This window comes from Haemorhous mexicanus, chromosome 5 (genome assembly GCF_027477595.1).
Source record: "Haemorhous mexicanus isolate bHaeMex1 chromosome 5, bHaeMex1.pri, whole genome shotgun sequence".
Lineage (NCBI taxonomy): Eukaryota > Metazoa > Chordata > Aves > Passeriformes > Fringillidae > Haemorhous > Haemorhous mexicanus.
The window spans coordinates 74549272-74574221 of NC_082345.1; the positions used below are offsets into that span (position 1 = coordinate 74549272).

The 24950-nt window shown below is 47.8% G+C and overlaps 1 protein-coding gene across 1 annotated transcript in view; it reads left to right on the forward strand.

Annotated features, from left to right (window-relative positions):
• Nucleotides 1–24950, forward strand: part of LOC132328189 (collagen alpha-1(VII) chain-like) — a 94182-nt gene that overhangs the window by 27688 nt on the left and 41544 nt on the right. Inside the window, 26 exon segments of the mRNA XM_059847946.1 lie at nucleotides 951–1094; nucleotides 1455–1645; nucleotides 2078–2137; nucleotides 2697–2768; nucleotides 2850–2876; nucleotides 3079–3123; nucleotides 3767–3835; nucleotides 3931–4008; nucleotides 5457–5483; nucleotides 5641–5694; nucleotides 6326–6397; nucleotides 6641–6700; nucleotides 6852–6887; nucleotides 7404–7439; nucleotides 8532–8564; nucleotides 10611–10673; nucleotides 10969–11028; nucleotides 11949–11984; nucleotides 13183–13245; nucleotides 15271–15315; nucleotides 16037–16108; nucleotides 19111–19164; nucleotides 20738–20776; nucleotides 20950–20985; nucleotides 22527–22652; nucleotides 23427–23546. Of these exon segments, the coding sequence (XP_059703929.1) occupies nucleotides 951–1094; nucleotides 1455–1645; nucleotides 2078–2137; nucleotides 2697–2768; nucleotides 2850–2876; nucleotides 3079–3123; nucleotides 3767–3835; nucleotides 3931–4008; nucleotides 5457–5483; nucleotides 5641–5694; nucleotides 6326–6397; nucleotides 6641–6700; nucleotides 6852–6887; nucleotides 7404–7439; nucleotides 8532–8564; nucleotides 10611–10673; nucleotides 10969–11028; nucleotides 11949–11984; nucleotides 13183–13245; nucleotides 15271–15315; nucleotides 16037–16108; nucleotides 19111–19164; nucleotides 20738–20776; nucleotides 20950–20985; nucleotides 22527–22652; nucleotides 23427–23546 (1718 nt within the window).

Genomic DNA, 24950 nt, shown 5'->3' on the forward strand with positions numbered 1-24950 from the left:
AGCTGTTTCCCTGGTGGGAACGTTGCGCTCAAAGTTGTTTTAAATTTAGGAATGGATTAAATTTGATTTTTGGGAGTGATTTTTTCATCCACTTTGTGCTTTATCCATGTCCTGGTTTTTCCCCCGGGTTTTTCTCATTATTTTATGATTTTGCCTGCACCTGAGGGAGGTTTTTACACCATAAACATGAGGATGGCTGATTTGAAGCATTCCTACATCCCAGAAATCCAGATATCTTGTCTCATTTAAAAAGCTCAGAGAGGGGACAACACTTTCACTCTGCTCATTCCCAGCTGGACCCTGGGAATACCTGGTTCCCTGGAAGAACTCAACCAGGAATGGTAAATTAAAGATGGTTAATTTTAATTAAATTGTTCAGCCCAGTTGGTTGGAACCTGGTGCCAGTAACTCCAAGATTTGATCCCCCTATGGACCATTCAGGAACTGGGCTTGGTGATCCTTGTGGATCCTTTCCAATATTCTGTAGTTTTGTGATTTTTCAATGAATTCTTCACATTTGAGGCACCCAAATCCCTCAGTTCTCCATGAATTTCCAGGGGTTTGAGGTTGCCCCATTGGGTTTCCCTCAGTTCTCCATGAATTTCCAGAAGGTTGGCGTTGCCCCATTGGGTTTCCCTGGTCCTCCATGAATTTCCAAGAGGTTGATGTTACCCCATTTTGTTTCTATGGTTCTCCATGAATTTCCAGGGAATTGAGGTTGCCCAGTTGGGTTTCCCTCGGTTCTCCATGGATTTCCAGGAGGCTGATATTGCCCTTTTTTGTTTCCCTTGGTCTCCATGAATTTTCAGTGGGTTGATGTTACCCCATTTTGTTTCCATGGTTTCCACTTTTGAGGAATTCCCTTCACCCTCCACCCATGGAAGGAGATCCAGAGTCCAAACCTGTGGAATTCATCCAGACTCCCACCCTGTCTCTCCCTGTCTGCTCAGGCCACGCCATATCCTACGTGCTAAAGGAATTATTCCAGCCGTCCAGAGGGATGAGACCTGGCTTTCCTCACATCCTGGTGCTCGTGACCAACGGACAATCCCAGGATGACGTGGTGGCCCCAGCAAGAGCCGCCCATGCCTTGGGTAGGAGTTCCCAGCTGGGTTTCCCTCAGTTCTCCATGAATTTCCAGGAGACTGAGGTTGCCCCATTTGGTTTCCCCTGGTTCTTCATGAATTTCCAGGGATTTGAGGTTGCCTAGTTGGGTTTCCCTCATTTCTCCATGGATTTCCAGGTGCACTTTGTGAGGAGTCACTTTGAGGGCACTGTTGGTTCCTTCCGTCCTTCATCCTTCCTCTTTTCCCTCCCCACCTTGTCTTGGTTTGCTGTAACTCACACCCAGCTCTCTGTGGGTTCTACCTGACCCCACCACAGGTTTCTACCAGGTAGGGGTCTGGAAACTCTGATCCCAAGGATTAGGAGCGGTGGGATCCATGTCATTCCAGGGCTCCGTGTCATTGCTGTGGGGGTGTCAGGAGCTGACCCCATGGAGCTCCACAGGATCTTGCTGCAGCAGAACCCCCAGAACGTTTTCTACATCAGCACCTTCCATGACTTCCCCCAAATCCTCCAAGAACTCCTAGAAGCCATTTGTTCTGATCCTCACCTTCCAGGAGCCCAAATCCCACTGGGAAAGGTGAGTTCCTACTCCTAGGAGTAAATCCAGCTTGGATTGGGTCAGGCACAAGGAAAATCTTCCCTGAGGGAAGTTTCAGTGCAGAATCAGAGCGGATTTAGGACATTGTGTCCCATCCTGACCTCACTGTCCAGCCCTGAAGAAACCTTTGAAATCCAGGGAGTGGAACTGGGGAAGCCAGGATGGTGCTGGGAATGTTTTGGTGGATAAAGCCACTGCAGAACACTTAGATATATTAAAAATTCAGATTATAAATTCATAGGAATAGACTTTAAATGCCTGAGGATTCCCCAGGATGGTCACAACTTTGCTTTTGTTTTGCCTAAGCCAAGGAATGTTTTAGTCTGTGTTTCCTGCTGACTCCGGTTCATTTGCCATCCTTTGGTGGACGTTAATTCCCTGATCATATTTTTTTTCTCTTTTCCATTGAAGGGCTCAGCTGCTCACAGGGGTTGTGACCCCCACGCCACGAAGGGAGAGAAAGGGGAGCGGGTGAGTCATGGAATATCCTCAGCTGGAAGGGACCCACAGGGATCATGGAGTCCAGCTCTTAAGGGAAGGGTCCCACAGCCTGATCCACTTGGATAATTTATATCGTGGAATCATGGAATGGTTTGGGTTGGAAGGGACTTGAAAGATCATCCAGTTCCAACCTCAACACCTTCCACTATCCAGGTTGCTCCAAGCCCCGTCCAGCCTGGCCTTGGACACTTCTAGGGGTGGGACAGCCACAGCTTCTCTGGGAATTCCATTCCAGCTCCTCCCCACCCTCCCAAGCCAGCAATTCCTTCCCAATATCCCATCCATCCCTGCCCTCTGGCAGTAAATACAACGAAATTATGACCAAGGAAGAGCTGGAGCAAAGAATCCCCCTCAGATCTGTCCTCTTGGTGTTTTGCTCCTCCTGCTCCATGCTGCCTTTGAAAATCCAGGAAAAGGGACCTGCTCTGGGATTTGGGAATGCTCTCAAGTGTCAGGGTGCTGCCTGAAGCTGTTTGGGTTTGCAGGTCCGAGGTCAGCCCCCCCACGCTGTTCTTTTCCATGTTTTTAGGGTCTCTCTGGGAAGGACGGCATTCCTGGGCTGCCGGGCCGGCCGGGTCCTCCAGGCCCCCCTGGAATCATGGTATGGATTGGTTCTAACAAACTTTTCCAAAGTTTCCCTTCCAGAGAAAAGTGACCAGTGTCCCCCTGTCCTGTTTTGCAGGGGCTCCCTGGCAGCCAAGGTGACGTTGTGAATATTTGGGATCCTGGGGTGGTTTGGGTTGGAAGGGACCTTAAAACTCATCCCATTCCAGGGGCAGGGAGACACCTCCCACTGTCTCAGGGTGCTCCAAGCCCTGTCCAGCCTGGCCTTGGACACTGCCAGGGATCAGCACCCCTGGTCTTGGGGCTGTTTTTTCGTTTCACACTGCAGGATTTATTTTTAATTCCAGGGATCTCCGGGCTATCCAGGACCCGCAGGGCCGAAAGGAGACAGAGTGAGTTCCATTCCTGGATTTCACTGGGAAAAATTCTCTGCTTTGTGTGTGACGTGAAATGAAAATTCATTTCATTTGTTGTGACCTCTCTTTTCCAAGCATTTTCACCGGGGTCACTGGTGAATGTGAATTTTTAAGCTGTGTCTACCTAATCCTACACTGCCAGACTTCGTCTTGGGGAGTTTCCCTCAGGAATTTTATGTCTTTATGGAGAAAAGTGCTCAATCCTAATCCCAGGTTCTGGGCACAATTAATTAGTTCATTAATTGCAGGAGAAGGTGGGGGTCATTCTGCCTTTCTGAGTTTCCATTATTAACAAACCTGGTTTAATCCATTTAGGACACTGAAATATTTCAATATTTACTGGGGGCAGATGTCAGGAGGAGCTCCCTGCCCTTCTCCCAGTCCCCATTCCTCTTCTTTCCCTGCCTCCTCCTGAGCTGTCTGTGCAGATGAAGATTGGGAATGGATCCTGCTGGGAACCAACTTCCATTTTTTCCTTGGGATTAATTTTTTTTCCATGCCAGCAAGAAAACTCAGGTCGTGGCCATGTGGTTTTGGGTACCAGGTGCTTTGGGTTGATGGAATTTGCCCTAAATCACCCAATCTGCTCCTGGATCTTCCACGGTGCCTTTATCCACAGGGAGAGCCAGGCTATGTCCTGGGAGGAGTGGAGGTGATTCCTGGCCGGAATGGGGAGCCTGGCCCCCCTGTGAGTATCAAACCCCGGGTGTGGGGGAGCCTTCAGCTTCCCAAGGGCTGGGAGAGATCCCAAATCCCTCTCTCTCCCACTTTTCCTGGTTTCAGGGGCAGAAGGGGCAGCCGGGGGTTCCTGGGGTTCCAGGACCGCCAGGTTCTCCAGGGCCACCAGGAATCTCCATCAAGGTGAGTTTGCAGCTCCGTTCTGGGATGTGCCACTGATACCTTGAGAATCTGAGCTAGAGCAGAGGCTGGGCAGAGTTCCAGGGATTGATTCCAAGGATCTCCTCCCTGGATGCACCTTGGGCAGCCCCAGAGCCCAGCCAGGGCTGCACCCAAGATGACCCAAAATGGCCCCAAAATGCACGAGCGCTCCCGGGGTCTCTCCCTGGGATCAGCTCTGCTCCATCTGCACCTTGCAGTTCATTGTCCCAGCCCAGCTTTAGCCCAGGCACTCCCACCCTGCTTGTTCTTCTCTCTCCAGCCCACGGGGTTTGTGCTCCTGGGCTGGGATTTGGCTCATTTGTCCTTGGTGCCCAGCTGGAGCAGGAATTGTTTTGTCTCCCTGCTCTGGGCACAGAGCTCGATGTTAGGAAGGATGACAGTTTGACAAGAAGGTCTCACAGATGTGTGTGCCTAGCAGAAAGATTTTGGAATGTGGAGTCTGATGTAGGAATAGAGCTGGAAGCAAGTTTTGATACAGAAGAAAAGAATTGCTGAGCCAGCCTGACTGGATAACCAAGGAGCAAAGGGTGAGTTAGTTAGAAGGGGTTTTATGGCTCAGAGCAAAGGATAAACCCACCCCAAACCAGGAGATGTTTTTACCAAGCAGGAAGAGAGCACATGCAAACAAGGCAGCAAATGTGGCAAGCAGAAAAAAGGGCTCAGAATTTTCCACTGCAGGAAAAAACTGAAAAACAACTTCTGGCTTAAACTGTGATGTACTGACTGTGAGTGACTGGAGAGCAGTGCCATGAATATGGGAATTACAGGAGTTATGATTGGCTATAAGGTATAGGTTGGTTCTACTGAATTAAGGTGCTCAGCAAAGAAAAGTATAAAATGCACTGTAACCAAACCCAAAGGGTCTCCAGGCCTGCCTGCAGCTGGAGCTGACAACTGTGGGCACAGCTCTGTCACCCACGGCCCTGGGCTGCTGGGACATCTTGGATGGAACAAACTGCATTTTGGATACAATAAACTGCATTTTGGATACAACAAACTGCATTTTATATACAATAAAGTGCATTTTGTATACAACAAAATGCATTTTGGATACAATAAAGTGCATTTTGGATACAACAAACTGCATTTTGGAGAGCCCCCTGGAGTCCCACATCTCTCATTCCGGCTCTCACAGCTCACCATCCCATAATATGAAGCCCAGACCCACACAGAATGTGAGAATGAGAAAAGCCAAGCCTGAGTTCTCAGCCCAGGAAGAGCAGACCCAACACCCAGTACTGAGGGGGAGGTGTCCGGAGACCTCTCCTAAAGCTCTGCCTTCCGCTGGGAGTGGGAATTTTGCTCTCCTGGAATGTCAGACTGCAGGATTTCTTTTTCTGGGATGAAGTTTGGTGGGGAGCCCCTAAATGCCCATCCCATGGGAATTCTCTTTGTCCTCTCTGTTTCAGGGTGAACCGGGGGATCCGGGAATCAGGGTGAGTACCTGAGGTCTGGCTTTCACTTTGGGAGGAAAAGCCTTTTTTCCATAATTATTTCCAAGCTGCTCAGGAAGTTCTGGCTTCCAAACTTCCCGAAATTCCACGGAGATCCACAAAGGGATCATGGAGTGGGACTTTCCTGTGCTTCATGCAGGGTCCCCGTGGGAGGAGTGGCCTCAAAGGTGACAGAGGAGATGCGGGAGAGCCGGTGAGTGCTCCCAGGAAATCGGGGAAAAACTGGGGCAGGTCCAGAGGAGGGAAAAACGTGGATCAAGAGCAAATGGCCCAAACTGGCAGCAGATCCAAAACCAGGGAAAGGGACGATTCTTCCCAGAAATCATCCCACAAGGAGGTTTGGGGTGTGGGGAGTTTGAGTTCAAGGGGAGATACGAGAAGTCCGTGGAGGATTACTGGGAATGAAAGACCACCAGGATTGGTTTGGGAATTCCCTGTGTTACAAACGGCTCCATCTGGAGGATAACACCCCTCTGGTGTTCTTCCATCCTTCCTGGATCTGTTTTTGGTTGGTTTTGCCTTGTTGGAGAGCCATATCCCATATCCCAGCCCTTTCCATGGGTCTGGATTCACCATTCCAGACCAACGTGGGCTCCCAGCCTCTGTCTCCCATTGTTTCCTCTTCCTGAGTCAAGCCAGGGATTCACAACTTATTTGTGAGGGAAAAGGGAATTTGGGAATGCACAGACAACTCTGAAATTCCTCAGTTTTAAAGGGACTGCTCAGATGGACAGATCAAGATAAATATTTCTCTGCAGAATTAAAAATAAACCCTGCCAGTTTGGAGAAAAAAAAGAGATTTGATGATGTTCCTTCTTTTCCAGGGAAAACCTGGTTTGCCAGGCCCTGTGGGGCTCCATGGGGCTCCTGGACTGCCTGGACCACAGGGAGAAAAGGTTGGATATTTCCTGAATCCCTCAGCCCGGGGGGAAGATGACAGGAAGAGCAGGGTAGGCCTGTGGGAAGGCATTTTGGGATGTCCCAGCATTCCTGGAATTCACTGGCTCCGCTCACAGCCAAACATTTCTAGAGGAAATTTCTCCCCTCCTGTTTTGCTGAGAAAGACTCCAGAGCAGAAATCTGGGAAGGATGGGTGCTCTGGGATCAGCATTCCTGAGGATTCTGTGCTTCCCTTGCAGGGAATGGCAGGAATTGGCATTCCTGGCACTGCTGGCATGAAGGGGGAAGAAGGAGAGCAGGTGGGTTGGGAGGTTTGCATTAAAATCCTTCCGTGTCTCCAAAGTCTCCTCCAATATTTAGGTTTTCCTTGGAATCCCGTGGTTCCACATGGAAAATGGAGGATTTGGGGTTTAACTCCTGAGTTTTTGCTGTTTCTCCTGTTGTTTCCAGGGAATGATGGGACCTCCAGGAGCACCAGGACAAAAGGTGGGTGCTGAAATCCTGAACCCAAGTTCCTGGGCCTGGGATTCAGCTTCCAGGGAAATTTTCTGCCCCTAACCAGCCTCATAATTAATCATCATCATAATTCCTGTGGGAATCATTGGATCGTGGGGTGGATTGGGTTGGAAGTGACCTTCCAAGGCCACCTGGTCCAAACCCTCTGGACTGAGCAGGGACATCTTCAACCACTCCAGCCTGGCCTGGAGCCTTCCAGGCTCAAAAGCAAAGAAAGGGAATCATGTTCCACTGCCTGGACTCTGGAATTCCTTGCTGCCAAGGAGAGGCCTGGAATGGCAGCAGGGTGGGATATTTTCAATAATAAATGGCACTTTTGTGGCCAGGGAGACTCCAGAGTCCCAGGCTGGAAGTGCTGCCCTGTAATCCATGGAAAATTGGGTTGAAGAGCTCTGTCCTTCCCTCCCTCCCTCTGGATGGCAGCAGGAGCCAAAAATGTTGGATCTGTTTTCATTCTGGTGGAAATTCCCTTCTGGTTTCTTCCAGGGAATTCCAGGACCTCCGGGGCAGAAGGGAGACCAAGTGAGTGGAACAGTAGGAGAACATTTGACCAGCTCAGGTGCAATTATCCTGATTTTCCATCCTGTTTTTCCCAGCTTGTTCCCTGCGGGATCCAGCCGGGATATCCTTGAGCTCGGTTCTCCCCTCTCCTTGGCTCTTGGGCCTCGGAGATGACTTTTGGGCACTTTTAAGGAATAAATGGTGGGAAAGGCAGGAGCAAAAAGTTTTCCCTGCCTCACATTTCCCATTCCATTGGCCACCATCCCTTCCTCTTGCCTTGCAGGGAAATCCAGGATTTCCAGGTGCTCCAGCCTTGGAGGTAACTCGGAGTGGTTGAGAGCCCTTCTTGTCCTTCAGCCATGCAGCTTCAGTCCCAAAATTCCAGGATTCCAGGAGTTGTGTCCCACAGAAGCGTGGGAAGAACTCCCAGACCTTTTCCCCCACCCTCCTGCCAAATTTGTCCTCTTCTCCCTTGCTCCACTTCCTGTACTCCCAGTATTCCCATTGTCCCCTCAAAGGAGCTCCAGGAAAGACAAGGATGAAAATTCCCAGCCCTGAATCCGTGTGCTCCAGGCCTGTCCCTGCCCAAGCTCCTCATCCACAGGGATGAGCCCTGCAGGACACCCACAGCTCTCCATGTCCCCCCAGTTCCATATTCCAGGAGAAACCTCTGTGGTGGCCACTTCTGTAGTCCATAAAATTTCTTATCACATAATAATTCTTATCCCATAAAATTCCCACTTTGGAAAAGGTATAATGAAAAGGAGATTTTAAAATTAAATTAAATCAAATTAAATTAAATTAAATTTTTTAAACAGAGGATTTCTGATTTCTTCTTCTCCTCAGATTTCAGGACCTTCAGGATCTCCATGACCCCCAAATTCCATATTCCAGGAGAAACCTCCGTGGTGGCCACTTCTGTATTCCATAAAATTTCTTATCACATCATAATTCTTATCCCATAAAAATTCTTATCCCATACATTTTCCAAAGTAAGGAATGTTATCATGAAAAGAAGATTTTAAAATTAAATTAAATTAAACTAAATTAAATTAAATTAATTAAATTAAATTTTTTAAACAGAGGATTTCTGTGATTTCTTCTTCTCCTCAGATTTCGGGACCTCCAGGCAAGAAAGGTGTCAGGGTAAGACTGACATGTAATTAAGTAATTAATTAATTAGCACTGCTTGAAAAGGCAGGATCTGTCCCTGGAACAGCAGAGGTTGTTCCAAGTTTCCTGAATTCCATCTCCCTTGTGATTGACAGGAGAGGAGAGCTTGGAAAAGTCTTGTCCTGGGGATATTTCTCTTGCTTTTATTTACTTGTTGTTCCTGGTATTCCCATTCCAGCCTTAGTCCAGGGGAAAATTTGGGATTTCAGGCAGGAGACATCACTCAGGTGCAGATCCAGCTCAATCCCAGAAGATGCTCCCAGCTGTTCCCTGGCTGAATTTTCCATGGCTGCTTTAGAGAATTCCAACCACTTTCCCAGTAGCTTTGAGGTGGAACATGACCTGGAATATTTTAAATGGAATTTTTTAACATTTTTTCTTTCCCCCAGTCTTGCTCTCTCACTGCCATCCCACCAAGAACCTTCTCCCCGTGAGAAGGATTTGCTGCAGGACTGATCCCCGTGGCTTTTCCATGAAAATTCCCTGCAGAAATGCTCCAGACCTCCCTCATTCCATACACAACCAATTTTTACTTTTTTGCTGGGATTTGAGGTTGGAATCACCTCCTTTTATTGGTCCCCTTGCCCAGACTGCTTCACCTTGGCTGGCAAAAATCCCTCTTTTCTTTTAGGCTGAGCTTAAGTGGTGTCCTGGGAATTTTGCTGTGGCCTTGTGAGGGAATGTGGCCTGGAATATCTGGATTTTTTTATTATTATTCTTGATATTTCACTGAGAACCTGCAGAGAAATGACAGGGGTTCATTTTATTCACTTTAATCCAGCTTTAGAGAATTCCAACCACTTTCCCAGTAGCTTTGAGGTGGAACACGACCTGGAATATTTTAAATGGAATTTTTTAACTTTTTTTTCCCAGTCTTGCTCTCTCACTGCCATCCCACCAAGAACCTTCTCCCTGTGAGAAGGATTTGCTGCAGGACTGATCCCCCGTGGCTTTTCCATGGAAATTCCCTGCAGAAATGCTCCAAACCTCCCTCATCCCTTAGACACAGCCAATTTTGACTTTTTTGCTGGGATTTGAGGTTGGAATCACCTCCTTTTATTGGTCCCCTTGCCCAGACTACTTCACCTTGGCTGGCAAAAATCCCTCTTTGCTTTTAGGCCGAGCTTAAGTGGTGTCCTGGGAATTTTGCTGTGGCCTTGTGAGGGAATGTGGCCTGGAATATCTGGATTTTTTTATTATTATTCTTAATATTTCACTGAGAACCTGCAGAGAAATGACAGCGGTTCATTTTATTCACTTTAATCCAGCTTTAGAGAATTCCAACCACTTTCCCAGTAGCTTTGAGGTGGAACACAACCTGGAATATTTTAAATGGAATTTTTCAACATTTTTTCTTTCCCCCAGTCTTCCTCTCTCACTGCCATCCCACCAAGAACCTTCTCCCTGTGAGAAGGATTTGCTGCAGGACTGATCCCCGTGGCTTTTCCATGGAAATTCCCTGCAGAAATGCTCCAGACCTCCCTCATTCCATACACAACCAATTTTGACTTTTTTGCTGGGATTTGAGGTTGGAATCACCAACACCAAATTTTGGTCCCCTTGCCCAGACTACTTCACCTCGGCTGGCAAAAATCCCTCTTTGCTTTTAGGCCGAGCTTAAGTGGTGTCCTGGGAATTTTGCTGTGGCCTTGTGAGGGAATGTGGCCTGGAATATCTGGATTTTTTTTTTTTTTTTTTAATTCCTGATATTTCACTGATAACCTGCAGAGAAATGACAGGGGTTCATTTCATTCACTTTAAACCTGTAAAAATGCATTTATGGTGCTGTGTAGGGTGGCAACAACCGTGATGAATTTTGGACGGCAGAGGGCAGGTGCCGTGGAAAAAAATTCCTTATAAATCCAGGATGGATGGATGGGTGGGTGGGTGGGTGGATTGGGCAAAGGATTTTTTTCCAGGGTGCATCAGAGGTGCAAAATGCAGCCCTAAGGAGTCATGGGAGCAGGGCTTGGCTTCCTGCAGGATATTCCTGGTTTCAGGTGTGTCTCTTATTCCCAGGGAGATCCTGGACCAGCTGGACCACGAGGAGACAAAGGAATCCCAGGAGAAAAGGGGGAGAAGGTGATGACCTCACACTTCCTTCAGGGATAAAAGGATTTATTTTGTTTGTGGCCACCAAGGAAACTGTGAGGGAGATGGAATTCCATCCATCCAGGAATCCAGGGGAAGATTTCCATGTGTAGAAATCCAAAGCTCCTGGAAAGGAAATCAGGGAGGGAATAAATGCTCAGCTTCCTGGTTGTCCATGAGGATGGAAATATCTTGGATCTGCTCTGGCTTTTCCTGCTCTGGGGAGGTTTCTCCTGAGCTTGGAAAAGCTGCCTTGGCAAGAGCCTGAATCCCTTTGTTTTTTCAGGGAAGTCCAGGATTTGGAATTCCTGGCCAGCCTGGGCTAAAGGGAGACATCGGCGACAGGGTGAGTGGGACAGCGGGGTGGGCGTGGAATGGGAAGAGGGGCCCAGGGGACAAACCAGGAGGTTTGGGGACAAAATCTCTCCGTCACCTCCATGGATTGGTTGGCCCTGAGGAGATGAACTCTGGGGAGGCCACAAGGAACCAGGCTGGTGACCCTGAGGAGCTCTGGGGTGGTGGGGTCACGAGCTCTGTCCTCAGGTCAGGTGGGATCCCCAAAATGTGGGGAATTCCTCGTGACTGGAGGAAAACACGGATGGTCAACGCTCAGCTGGTGGCTCTCTGGACAGAATCCAAGGAAATCCCATTTCCAATTATTTCCTCTCCTGAAAGTCTCCTTGATCTTCACCTTCCTGACTTTTGTGTCTGGGAAGGTCTTGGTGGCTCCCAGGATGGCTCCAGTGATATGCAGGAAGGGTTGGGTCAATCCTTACTGTTCCCTTCTCCAAGGACATCCCAGTCCCGTTCATTTTAATCCAGCAAAAATTGGCAAATCCCAATGTTATGGATCAGCATCTTTGGAAAAGGGGTGGGAAGCTCAGGATACTGATGGTTTCAAAGTGGGGGAGACAGGAGATGCCTCTGGACAGGCTGCGCTTGGCACAGCATCCCACAGCCTCTCCTGGGACATTCCCTGTTTTCCCTTGGCACAGCCTCTCATGGAACATTCCCTGTTTTCCCTTGGCACAGCCCCTCCTGGGACATTCCCTGTTTTCCCTTGGCACAGCCCCTCATGGGACATTCCCTGTTTTCCCTTGGCACAGCCTCTCATGGAACATTCCCTGTTTTCTCTCAGCACAGCCTCTCCTGGGACATTCCCTGTTTTCCCTTGCCACAGCCTGTCCTGGGATATTCCCTGTTTTCCCCTTCTCTGATTTTACCTGGAATTATCTTACCCGTGTCATTCCTTCTGTCTTTCTGCAGGGAAATGTGGGATTGTCTGGGAAGCCAGGTCAGAAGGTGAGTCCAAGGAAAGCTTTGTTCCCTGGGAGGGCGGGCAGGCCCTGGCACAGAATTCCCAGAGCAGCTGGGGCTGGCCCTGGATCCCTGGCAGTGTCCAAGGCCAGGTTGGACATTGGGATTTGGAGCACCCTGGGATGCTGGAAGGTGTCCCTGCCCATGGATGGGGGTGGAACCAAGTGTTCTTAGAAGTTCCTTCCAACACCTTTGGTCAGGGCTTAAAAAACTCCTACTAATCCTCACCTGCAGGATTTTTCCCAGGAAAAGTTCAAGACCAGCCAAGAAATTTCAGGAAAAGGTCCCACCTGTGGGATTTGTTCAGTGGGTGTCTCACTGTGGGCATTCCTCAAGCAGGGATCTCCCCCGACCTGGCTGGAGCAGGGTTTGTGTTTGGGAATTGCTCCATAGATCTGGGAATGGAATGTTTAGACCAGATCAACTTCCAGGGCATGGAAAAATGGGAGGTCACAAAACGGGACGCAGCCAGGCCAGGAGGTGCTAACCTGGAGATTTGTTAATGAGGCGGCAAAGTGGAGGCAAGGAAAGGTGCTTGGGATTGGGAGAAAGCCTGGAGAGGTGGTGTCACAAATTTCCCAGATTTCATGGAATATTCTGAGTTGGGAGAGATCCACGAGGATCATCCAATCCAGCTGTTAAGGAAACGGGATCAAATCCATGACCTTGTGGGACAAACCTCAGACAGAGCAGATGAGGAGCCGTGAGAGCTCTCCCGACCATGAGAGCTCGGCTGATTGAAAAGGGAATAAAAATTAAAACATGGAACGGGAACTGATCCTGTGTCCTAGACTGGATCCATCTCAGGTCTCTGCTGATCTGAGCTGCTCCTGGAGGTGGAGAACCTCAACAGATTCTGTCCCGAGGGAATTCCAGGGAGGACTGTGGGGTCTGGATAGATGAGGTTAGAGCTGGATGCTTTCCAGCCCAATTATCCTACAAAATAATAATGCTATCATTAAATAAACTGAAATGCTATAAACAGATATTATTAAATAGATATGAGTAGCACAAATCCTACAATCCCAGCCCTTCCTGGCACAGGGTAAATGCTCTGAGCCCAAACTCCATCCAGGCTCGTGGGAGCAGCTCCATGACCATGGGTGTGCTGCTGGAATCTGCCCCTGGTGTCTGGGGGCTGTGGAATGCAGGACAGGAATGTGACAAGTCTCGTTTCCTTCAGGGGGACAGAGGTGAACCAGGATTCCCTGGAAAACCAGGAGAGGCCGGGCTGAGAGGAAAAGATGTGAGTAAAGGCTGGATCCAGGGGGATGGAGCTGCTGAGCCCTGGGGACCAGCCAACAACCCCAGCTCTGAAATGACAAACAAGGGGTGAATTTTCTTCCCTGTCACTCAACATCAGTGCCCAGAGCAGCTGGGGCTGCCCCTGTGTCTCGGGTCTCTGCTGCTCACAGGGACCCCAAGATGGGTTAGAAAGTCTCTTTTCCCAGCCCGGCACTCAAAGAAGGAGTCAGAGCTCTTCTGTTCTCATTTTCAAGGCTATTTCTTGTTTCTTATCTATAAAATTCTTTCCTCTGTCCAGCCAAGGTCTGTCCAGCAGGTCAGACAGAGGCACTCTGCCCGTCCTTGGGGCAGTGTTATCTTTTATACTAAAAACTACCTGTGCATTATTTCCCATAACTCCCCAATCCCCATCACCTGTGTCAGACAGTGAGCTTCTACCTTAAACCAATCCAAAAGTGCCACCATCACCCAGAAGATGGAGGCCAAGAAGAAGGAGAAAGGCTGGACACGCCCAGATTCCTCCATCTTGCCCCCTGAACCCCATTCTAAAAACCTCAAAATTCTACATTTTCACCCCATGACAAACTAACTATCATTCTACTCAGACTTTGTGGCTTGCAGATCCTTTCAAGGTTGATAATTTTTTCCATGGGTCAGAATCAGAGGCTCAGGGGTCTTGGGCTCTGTGCCAGGGTCTCTGAGCCCCCTGGCAGGGGCTGGAGCCATCCAGGACAGCCAGAGGGATGCCCTGAATTCCAACAAAAAACTTGGGAAAACCCAGCACTTCAGCGTTGTAGAGAGGAAAGGCTCCTCTGGGACCACGGAAATCCCACCCTTCCCAAGGTGCCAGGAAAACGGCAGCTGGAAAATGAAACCCTTGGATTTGTCCTGAAGTTGATCCCTCCTCCTTTTATTTCCTGTTTATTTGTCCTTGAACGAGGCTGTGGAGAATCCTCTTCACCTCTCTTTTATCTTGGATTTCACATTCCAAAAGGCTGGAAAAATGGAAAAGCCCAAAAAAAGAACTAAACTGTTTTTTTGGGTTCTTTTTTTTCCTCTGGGAGATGCTGAAAACAGAGTGCCAAGAATGGAATCCCAGGATATCCCAAGCTGGAAGGGACCCACCAGGATCATCCAGTCCAACCCCTGGCACAGGACACTCCAAAAATCCCACCCCATCCCTGAGATCCTTACCCAAACATTCCTGGAGCTCAGACCAGTGGGATGTGGTGGCAATCATGGACACTCCAACAATCCCACCCCATCCCTGAGATCCTTACCCAAACATTCCTGGAGCTCAGACCAGTGGGATTGGGTGGCAATCATGGACACTCCAACAATCCCACCCTATCCCTGAGATCCAAACATTCCTGGAGCTCAGACCAGTGGGATCGGGTGACAATCATGGACACTCCAACCATCCCAGCCCATCCCTGAGATCCTTACCCAAACATTCCTGGAGCTCAGACCAGTGGGATTGGGTGGCAATCACGGACACTCCAACAATCCCACCCTGTCCCTGAGATCCAAACATTCCTGGACCTCAGACCAGTGGGATTGGGTGGCAATCACGGACACTCCAACAATCCCACCCTGTCCCTGAGATCCAAACATTCCTGGAGCTCAGACCAGTGGGATTGGGTGGCAATCACGGACACTCCAACAATCCCAGCCCATCCCTGAGATCCAAACATTCCTGGAGCTCAGACCAGTGGGATTGGGTGACAATCACCTCATCCTCCCCCCAGACTTCAATATTCCGGTGGCCCCAGGCCTTGTGTCCCTTTTTCCTCATTTATGGGAATGCTGTCAAACACCAGCCCTCATTTAGGACATCCCAGATATCCCCAAACCTGCCTCTATCCCAGTTTTCCAGGCCTTAAGCAGGGCTAAGGAGATTTAACCTCCACTGGAGCCCCTGGAATGTTGGATGGACTCGGTTCTCTCCCTTTGAACCAGGTTTAAGTGCAATAACACCCCTGTCACCTGATGGGAAAACATCTGGAAAACTGCTCCTCTCTTTTAGGGAGAAGCTGGAGTCCCTGGAGAGCCGGGAGTGAGAGGAATCAGGGTAATCATTCCATTTTTATCATCTATTTTATTACATTTATTATATTATATTACATTACATCACATATTACATTATATTATATTATATTATATTATATTATATTATATTATATTATATTATATTATATTATATTATATTATATTATATTATATTATATTATATTATATTATATTATATTATATTATATTATATTATATTATACAATATTTTATTTTATTTATAATTTATTATAGTAATTTATTTATTATATTCATTATATTTTATTTATTATACATTATATTATATTATATTATATTTGTTATATGTTACTTATATATGTTATATTATATTGTATTACATTACATTATATTATAGTATATATTATATTATATTATATTATATTATATTATATTATATTATATTAATTATATATTTATTATATGTTACTTATTATATATATTATATTGTATTACATTACATTACATTATAGTATATATTATATTATATTATATTATATTATATTATATTATATTATATTATATTATAGATTATTTTCCTGCCCTGGAGAGTGGTGGGGCTGCTGTTCCCTTCTCTATCCCAATGGGAGCCCTCACTTGGAAACATCCACTTCCAAATATTCCTTTCCTATGGGAAAAAATTATATTTCCCTTGCTATTTTCCTTTTCTGAGCTGCTGCTCGGGCTCTGTTTGGGATTTTATTTCTCTCAACCTCTCCTTGCAGGGTCCTCCTGGACTGCCAGGACGAGCGGGAGAGCCGGGACTGAAAGGAGATCCAGGAGAACCTGGGAAGGACGTAAGGAATCCCAGAAGGAGCAGCTGGGAGAGGGTGGATTCTGGGAGAGCTTTCATTTATTATATCATATATACAATTTATTTTTATATATTTTTATATTTTAATATATATTATATATTGTATAATATTATTATATTATATATATCATAGTATAGATTATATATTATTATATGATATGATATGATATGATATGATATGATATAATATAATATAATATAATATAATATAATATAATATAATATAATATAATATAATATAATATAATACTATATTATATTATATTATATTATATTATATTATATTATATTATATTATATACTATATAATATATAATATAATATAATATATACTATATATCATGTTTATATTATATATTATGTATATAATATATGATATATATTATGTATATAATGTATATAATATATAATATATACAATTTATTTATAATTTATTTATATTATATATAATTTATTGTATAATATATATAGTTAATATAATATAATATAATATAATATAATATTATATTATATTATATTATATTATATTATATTATATTATATTATATTATATTATATTATATTATATTATATTATATTATATTATATTATATTATATTAAAATTACATTTTATTATTTTATAATATATAATATATTATTGTATTATTTTATATATATAATATATATACTTTCTTTATAATTTTTTTTATTTTTTATACAAATGAATTTTATTTATTTATTTATATCGTAAATAAATAATATTTATTTCTTCAGACTGGGGGTGGATGGATCCAACACTGATAGATCCAGCAGAGATGGATTCACTCCATCCCTTTTTCATCCCCATGGGAAAAAATCAGGGAAAATATTACCAGGTTTCTCATAAATTTACCTAAATCCTATTTGGGAGATTCCCAAAAATATCAAAGCAGCTCCTCCCCCTCTCCAACCTTTTTCCCTGTGGCCATTTCAGCAAAAATTGAGAATTTAAATTTGTAATTTAATTTTTTAATTTACTTTATTATTTAATTTACTTGGTTCAATTTATTCTATCACATTATTTTATTTATTATATTTAATTTAATTGTTTAATTTACTTTATTATTTAATTTACTTGGTTCAATTTATTCTATCACTTTATTTTATTTATTATATTTAATTTATTTTAATTTTATTTATTATTTTATTTATTTTGAATTTTATTTATTCCTGCTGTTTATTTGGTGGGGACAGGGAGGACACGAGGCAGAGCAGGCACAGCAGCAATTCCCAAGGAATTCTGCTGTGCTGGGAGGAAAATCTCATTCCCAGAGGTCAAAGGGTGTCCTTGGATGGAGCCTTTGCAGCCATTCCTGCCAAATTCCTGATTTGCCTGCAGTAATCGTGCCCTGAGTCACAGGAAAAGTGGGATTGGGAGAAAAGCTGCAGGGAATATCCCCACGGATCCCAAACGGATCCAACCCCAGGCTTTCCCAAAGGAACTTGGCCAAGGTGGCGTGGCAGGGAAATAAAAGCAAAGTTTGGGTTCCACGAGAGGTGATTCCATGATTCCAGGTGGGATAGAAAAGGAAAAACCAGGAAAAGCAGGAAAACTCCCAGGAACATGAGCCCTTTGGAGGTCAAGCTTCGAGTGAAGAGCAGAATTGCTCCAAATTTCACCTAAAAATGGGAATTAGGGAGACACAGGAAGGGGTTGGTTGGTCCCTCTGGAAAATGGGTGCTAGTTTGGGATCAGCACCCAGGAAATGGGAATTTTAGAGAGGAACTAACGCATTCCTGCTGGTTTTCAGGGAATTGCTCCAAATTTCACCTAAAAACGGGAGTTAAAAAGACACAAGAAGGGGTTGGTTGGTCCCTGTGGAAAAGGTGGATTAGCTTGGGATCAGCACCCAGGAAATGGGAATTATAAAAGGGGACTAATGCATTCCTGCTGGTTTTCAGGGAATTGCTCCAAATTAAATCTAAAAATGGGAGTTAAAGAGACACAAGAAGGGGTTGGTTGGTCCCTCTGGAGAAGGTGACATTAGTTTCGGATCAGTACCCAGGAAATGGGAATTTTAGAGAGGAACTAACTCATTCCTGCTGGTTTTCAGAGGATTGCTCCAAATTTAAACTAAAAATGGGAATTAGGGAGGCACAAGAAGGAGTTGGTTGGTCCCTCTGGAAAAGGGGGTGTTAGTTTGGGATCAGCACCCAGGAAATGGGAATTATCAAAGGGGAATTAACGCATTCCTGCTGGTTTTCAGGGAATTGCTCCAAATTTCACCTAAAAATGGGAATTAGGGAGGCACAAGAAGGGGTTGGTTGGTCCCTCTGGAAAATGGGTGTTAGTTTGGGATCAGCACCCAGGAAATGGGAATTATCAAAGGGGACTAACACATTCCTGCTGGTTTTCAGGGAATTGCTCCAAATTTCACCTAAAAACGGGAATTTGGGAGGCACAAGAAGGGGTTGGTTGGTCCCTCTGGAAAAGGGGGTGTTAGTTTGGGATCAGCACCCAGGAAATGGGAATTATCAAAGGGGACTAACGCATTCCTGCTGGTTTTCAGGGAATTGCTCCAAATTTCACCTAAAAACGGGAATTAGGGAGGCACAGGAAGGGGTTGGTTGGTCCCTCTGGAGAAGGTGACATTAATTTGGGATCAGCACCCAGGAAATGGGAATTTTAGAGGGGAACTAACTCATTCCTGCTGGTTTTCAGGGAATTGCTCCAAATTTCACCTAAAAACGGGAATTAGGGAGGCACAAGATGGAGTTGGTTGGTCCCTCTGGAAAAGGGGGTGTTAGTTTGGGATCAGCACCCAGGAAATGGGAATTATCAAAGGGGACTAACGCATTCCTGCTGGTTTTCAGGGAATTGCTCCAAATTTCACCTAAAAACGGGAATTAGGGAGGCACAGGAAGGGGTTGGTTGGTCCCTCTGGAGAAGGTGACATTAATTTGGGATCAGCACCCAGGAAATGGGAATTTTAGAGAGGAACTAACACATTCCTGCTGGTTTTCAGGGACATCCGGGGACGGACGGCCTGAGAGGTGAAAGAGGCCCCCCAGGCCCAAAGGTAGGTCCTGACCCCACGTTTCTGTGATGGTGCCACCACCTCGGGCAGGTCAGAGGGGAGGAAAGCCCAGCTCAGGTCTCCTCTGACCCCCCAAAAGTTTGGGATTTCAAAGCAGAGCTCCTGGGATGGGCTTGGGAACTCGTGGTGGCTCCGGGGCCGTGGTCCCACATCTCCACAGAGCTTCTTTGGGACCAAGAATGTTCCTCAGGAGCCAGACAGGATAAATTTCCGGAATGTTCGCAGATTATTCCTTCCTTCCCTCCTCCTGCAAGTTGAAGAGCACAAGGAAAGGGGTGGAAGGAGGAATGGCTTCGGATCCCTCACGTCTTTAGAGTTGGGAACAGCTCCTTCCTTAATGGAGAGGAAAATGCAGCAGGAAGCAGCACCAGTGGGGACAGGGAGACTTCCTGGTTGCCACGAGATCCAGACCTTTGGAAAAGCAAGGATTTATCCAGGGAAGAGGCATCCCAAGTTCTCCCTTGGCTGGAGATGCCCTCGGGGCCTTCCTGGTGCCCTTCATTCCACCGGAATCTGTCGATGCAGAACCCGGATTTCAGTGAAATGAAGCCCCTCAGAGAGGCAGGTCAGCCCCGTCTCAGCCGGTGTTCCTCGCCCCAGGAGCCTCCAGGCTGGACCTTCCCCACCCCTGCAGCTCATCCCTGATTTCATCCAAGATCTCTGGCCTGGGGATGGAATTCCATCGCCGTGACCTCTGTGGGAGCCCATCCTGCTGGAGATGTTGGACCGAGCCACGTGTGGGGCCACCAGCACCACGGCCAGCTCCAGAAGGGACCACCAGCCACAGGGACACCTTGGCCATCATCCTCCTCGGTGTGACGGTGTTCACAGGGGTCCCAGGATGAGGGAAGGGATGAGAAAGTTGACTCCATGTTCAGAAGGCTGATTTATTATTTTTTGATATATATTATGTTAAAAACTATACTAAAAGAACAGAAGGAAGGATTTCATCAGAAGGTTTGTTAAGAATAGAAGGGGAATGAATGACAAGTTTGAATGAATAATGAGTTTGTCTCTGACTGAAACAGTTTAGATAGTTGGACTGTGATTGGCCATTAATTAGAAGCAATTAAATGAGACCAATCACAGATCTACTTGTTGCGTTCCACAGCAGCAGATAACCTTTGTTTACACTTTGTTCTTGAGGCCTCTCAACTTCTCAAGAGGAAAAATCCTAAAAAAAGGATTTTTCATAAAACATGTCGGTGACAGTTGTCCTCTGCACTGGTGGCACTGGTGGCACCGAGGGACCTCCAAAACCTTTCCTCTCCCCCACGTTTGTGCCCAAGGGGTGGAGAAGGGGATGGAGCAAAGCTCTGGCCCAAACCTCACTTGGATGCTGCTCATGGGCCAGGCTTTCCCAAAAAATCCAGCTGTGCCTGTGTCCAGGGGAGGAGGGAGGGAGCAGGGTGGGATTCAAACCCCTCAATGGGATTTATCCGGGGTTACGGAGCGGGCTGGTGGCAGATGAAGGGTCAGATATGGGATTACCTCCTTTCCTCTTTGGTTCCTCATGGAAATGATGAATTAATGAGCTGATCTCGTTTATCCCAAGGGAGAACCTGGCCCACCAGGAAGAGGAGTGGAAATGAAGGTAAATAAATCAAAATTAAAGACCATATAAATGTTGGGCAGCACGTCCCCCTCTGCCCGGGTTGGGATGGCAGAGGGGACCCAAGGTGTGTCCCCTTGGCCATCGGCCACCTCCAGGAGAAACCTCCTGGGGAGCAGAGGGGGAGAAGCTGGGACTTTTCTTTGCCCTTTCAGGACCTGGAGAGGCTTTTTGAAGCGTACGGGATCAAGGTAGGAGATCCTCTGTCCTCCCTCCTGGCCAGGGGCTGTAATTTGGCTTTTCCATCACTTCCCTCTGGAATCCTGGAGGTGGCATTTGCTCCCCCAGCAATCCCAGGATGGTTCCTTCCATTTCCTTTTCCAGGTTGTATTTAAATATTTCCAGGACAGTTTTTTTGCTGCCATTTTATATGGTGGCTTTGAGGCCCCTGTGACAGTGACTCCCCTCTAATTCCAACCTCATCACCTTCCACTATCCCAGGTTGTTCCAAACCCCATCCAACCTGGCCTTGGACACTTCCAAGGGATGGGGCAGTCACAGCTTCTCTGGGAATTCCGTTCCAGCTCCTCCCCACCCTCCCAGCAAAAAATCCCTTCCCAATATCCAGCCTAAATCCTCATTGCATTTAAAACCCTTCCCTCTTGTCATATCCCCACATTCCCATGGAAAAAGGGAATTTTTCCCACTCTCCCTCTTCTTTAACTCCCCTTAAAGTCCCGAAAGGCCACAAATGTGGGGGTTTTATTTAGGATGGGGACAGACCCCACAAAAGCTCCATGGATCACTTCCTTAATCCCAAACCTGTATTTAAACCAGGGCTGTCCCCCTGAGCCCCTGGGAATCCGTCACTCCTTGTTTTGGGGTGGCTGCCCTTGGAATGTCACCTGCTGGGGACAGGAGGGTGGCACTGGGCTGCCTCACTGGTGTGCACTGGTTCCAGTTTAGTGGAATAACACCAATATTGCAGACGGGACGTGCCTGAGCTGGTCTGGCCCTGCTGCTGAACCAAACAGAGAAACTGTGGTGTTCCACCCCAAAAACACCTTTGGCTGGCTGGGTGTGTGGTGTTCCACCCAAAAACACCTTTGGCCATGGGTGTGTGGTGTTTCACCCCAGGGACACTTTTGGCCATGGCTGTGTGGTGTTTCACCCCACAGACACTTTTGGCCATGGGTGTGTGGTGTTTCACCCACAGACACTTTTGGCTGGCTGGGTGCTCCAGCTGGGCACGTGGGGACAAGTCCAGGTGTGCAGGAGCTCTGGTGGCTGCAGGATGGAGCTTCCCCCCATCACAGGGGCTGCTCCTCAGGTTTCCCTCTGTGGTGAAGCTTTAAGGCGATGGTGAAGGAAAGGAGTTGGTTCTGATGCAGGGTTTGGATCCAGAGCTTTATTCTGGCCTCTGAACCCAGCACCAGCTCCAACAGAACTCCTGAACCCCGTGGGTGCTGCTCCTTTTAACCCCGGGGAGAGGGCAGGGAAGGGACAGGGAGCCACCAGCCAGGTACAGGAGGGACAAAGGACACCTGGATGGCCCAATGCCCCCTGGGGGCAGAGAGCATCCTTTGGATCTGCCCTTCTGGAATGCCAGGATTGAGGTGCTTAAGGCAATGGTGAAGGAAAGGAGTTGGTTCCTGGATGCCCTTCTGGAATTCCAGGATTGACAGACAGTGCTGGGAGGGGGAAGGAGAGGTGACTGACACACCTGGCAGGGAATTATCGGGGAGGGGCCCGAGGTTCTGAGGTAAACCCTGAAATCACACCACAACCCCAGCTGGCGCTGCTGAGGGACCTCTCCGAGGCGATCCTGCGGGACGGGCTGGACGGGCTCCTCTGGCACCAGGGTGGCTCCAGGACGAGCAGAACTTCCATGGAAAACCAGGCGGCCGTGCCTGTCACCGTGAGTCACCTCACCTGCCAGGGTGAGACCTCCAGGGAGTGAGGGAGGTGGGAACGAGCCACCAAAGACATCGGGGTCACCTCTGTCCTCGAGCAGGTCATGGTGGCTTGGGAGAGGCTGTGGCTGGCACCAGGATCTGGGATCTCTGGGATAAAGGGATCCAAAACACTCATTTTTTAATGGGAATGAAGGAATCAGCCAAGCTCTGTTGTCCATAGGAGCCATTCCCAAAGCCACCAAAGCCATCAGGGTCACCTCTGTCCTCAAGCAGGTCACGGTGGCTTGGGAGAGGCTGTGGCTGGCACCAGGATCTGGGATCTCCGGGATAAAGGGACACAAAACACTCATTTTTTAATGGGAATGATGGAATCATTCCCAATGTCTTGTAGGAAATTCAAGCCTTCCCATTCAATCGTTTGTTGTCCATAGGAGCCATTCCCAAAGCCACCAAAGTGTCCTTGTGCCCTCTGGGAGCTTTTGGAGTGGTGGGTGTGGGGCTGGAGGCACCAAAAGGGGTCATGAGCGGGGTCTGACAGCAAAAGGGATCCCAGGGAGGGAGGAGGATTCCTTGGAAGGAAAGTTTGGATGTGGGCAGCAAGGAATTGCTGCCCGCTCGCCCCATCCTGGCTCAGAAATGTCACCAGGTGGGACAGAGCGTGCTGGAAGGTTGGGAAAGGTTGGGATGAAGCCACCAGGATCCAGCTCCTCACAGGTGTGGCTCCTGGGAGCTCGGGGCTGTCACTGTCACACCAACCCCTTGTTCTGCTGTGGCAGGATCCACTGGTGTCCCACACTTCCCACCGTGTCCTGGCCAGCGCCGAGGTGGCAGGAGAAGGACAGAGCCTGGAGCTGCTGGAGACTCCAGGGGTGCCACTGTCTGGAGGAATCCCTGAGGTGAAAATAAACAGCAGGAAAGATGAAACTGGGATTTTTACTGCGTCCAGTTCTGGGATCTTCCAACCAGGGAGGACATGGAGAGTGTCCAGAGAATGGAGCTGGGAAGGGTCTGGAGAACCAGGAGGGGCTGAGGGAGCTGGGAAGGGTCTGGAGAACCAGGAGGGGCTGAGGGAGCTGGGAAGGGAATGGAGAACCAGGAGGGGCTGAGGGAGCTGGGCAGGGTCTGGAGAACCAGGAGGGGCTGAGGGAGCTGGGAAGGGTCTGGAGAGCCAGGAGGGGCTGAGGGAGCTGGGAAGGGTCTGAGCCTGGAGCAAAGGAGGCTCAGGGGGACCTTGTGGCTCTGCACAAGTCCCTGCCAGGAGGGGACAGCAGGGGGGGTCGGGCTGTGCTCCAGGGAACAGGGACAGGAGCAGAGGGAACGGCCTCAGGCTGGGCCAGGGGAGCTCAGGGTGGAATCAGCAGGAATTTCCCCATGGAAAGGGGGGTCAGGCCTTGGCAGGGGCTGCCCAGGGAGGGTTGGAGTGCCCATCCCTGGAGGTGTCCCCTGGAGGTGGCACTGAGGGCTCTGGGCTGGGGACAAGGTGAGGATCGGGCACAGCTTGGACTCCAGGGTCCTGGAATTCTTTTCTATCCTGGGATTCTGTGGAGTGTCTCCTGCCCTGGCAGGGATGGATCCAGTCCCATTGTCAGGATGGATTGGGATGGTCCCTGCTGGGACTGCCAGAGCTCCAGGAGCGCTTGGACAACGCTCCCAGGGACAGGGTGGGATTGCTGGGATGTCCTGGGACTGGATGATCCCTGTGGGTCACTTCCCACTCAGGACATCCCATGATTCTGTGACTCCAGAGCGCTCATTTGGAGTAACCAAATGCAATTCCAGCCACCTTCATCCTAATGAACAGCTCCTATTTATGGGAATCAGGGATTTATCCACAATTTTAAGGCTTCTCTCCATGCTGGGCTTCCTGTAGGAGGCATCTCCTGGGGGTTTATCTCCCTCTGTGGCTGGATCAGGATGATCCAATTCCTCAGAGACTTGGCCAAGGTGGGACAGGACATTTCCCCTCAACCCAGGCTCCTCCCGTGTCCTCAGGCTCTTCCCAGATTTTTCCCAGCTGGATGAGGACACTTTAGGGGCTTGAGCGGGGAGGTTTGCACCAAGAGACACAACCCTGGAGCCAGCAAAAGTTGAGATTTGGGATGCAGAGACCCCAAAACTGCCTCTGGTGAGCTCTGGGAGCCCAACCCAAACCGGGAAAAAGGATTTGGGACCATCAGAGCATCCCTCATTCCCTCAGGGATTCCTTCCTTTCCCATTGGTGCTAATTGGATGGGTCCAAAGGAGTTAAATTCCCTGGACAGATCACTGGAATTCTGAGTTTTGCCCCTTTTTTATTGCAG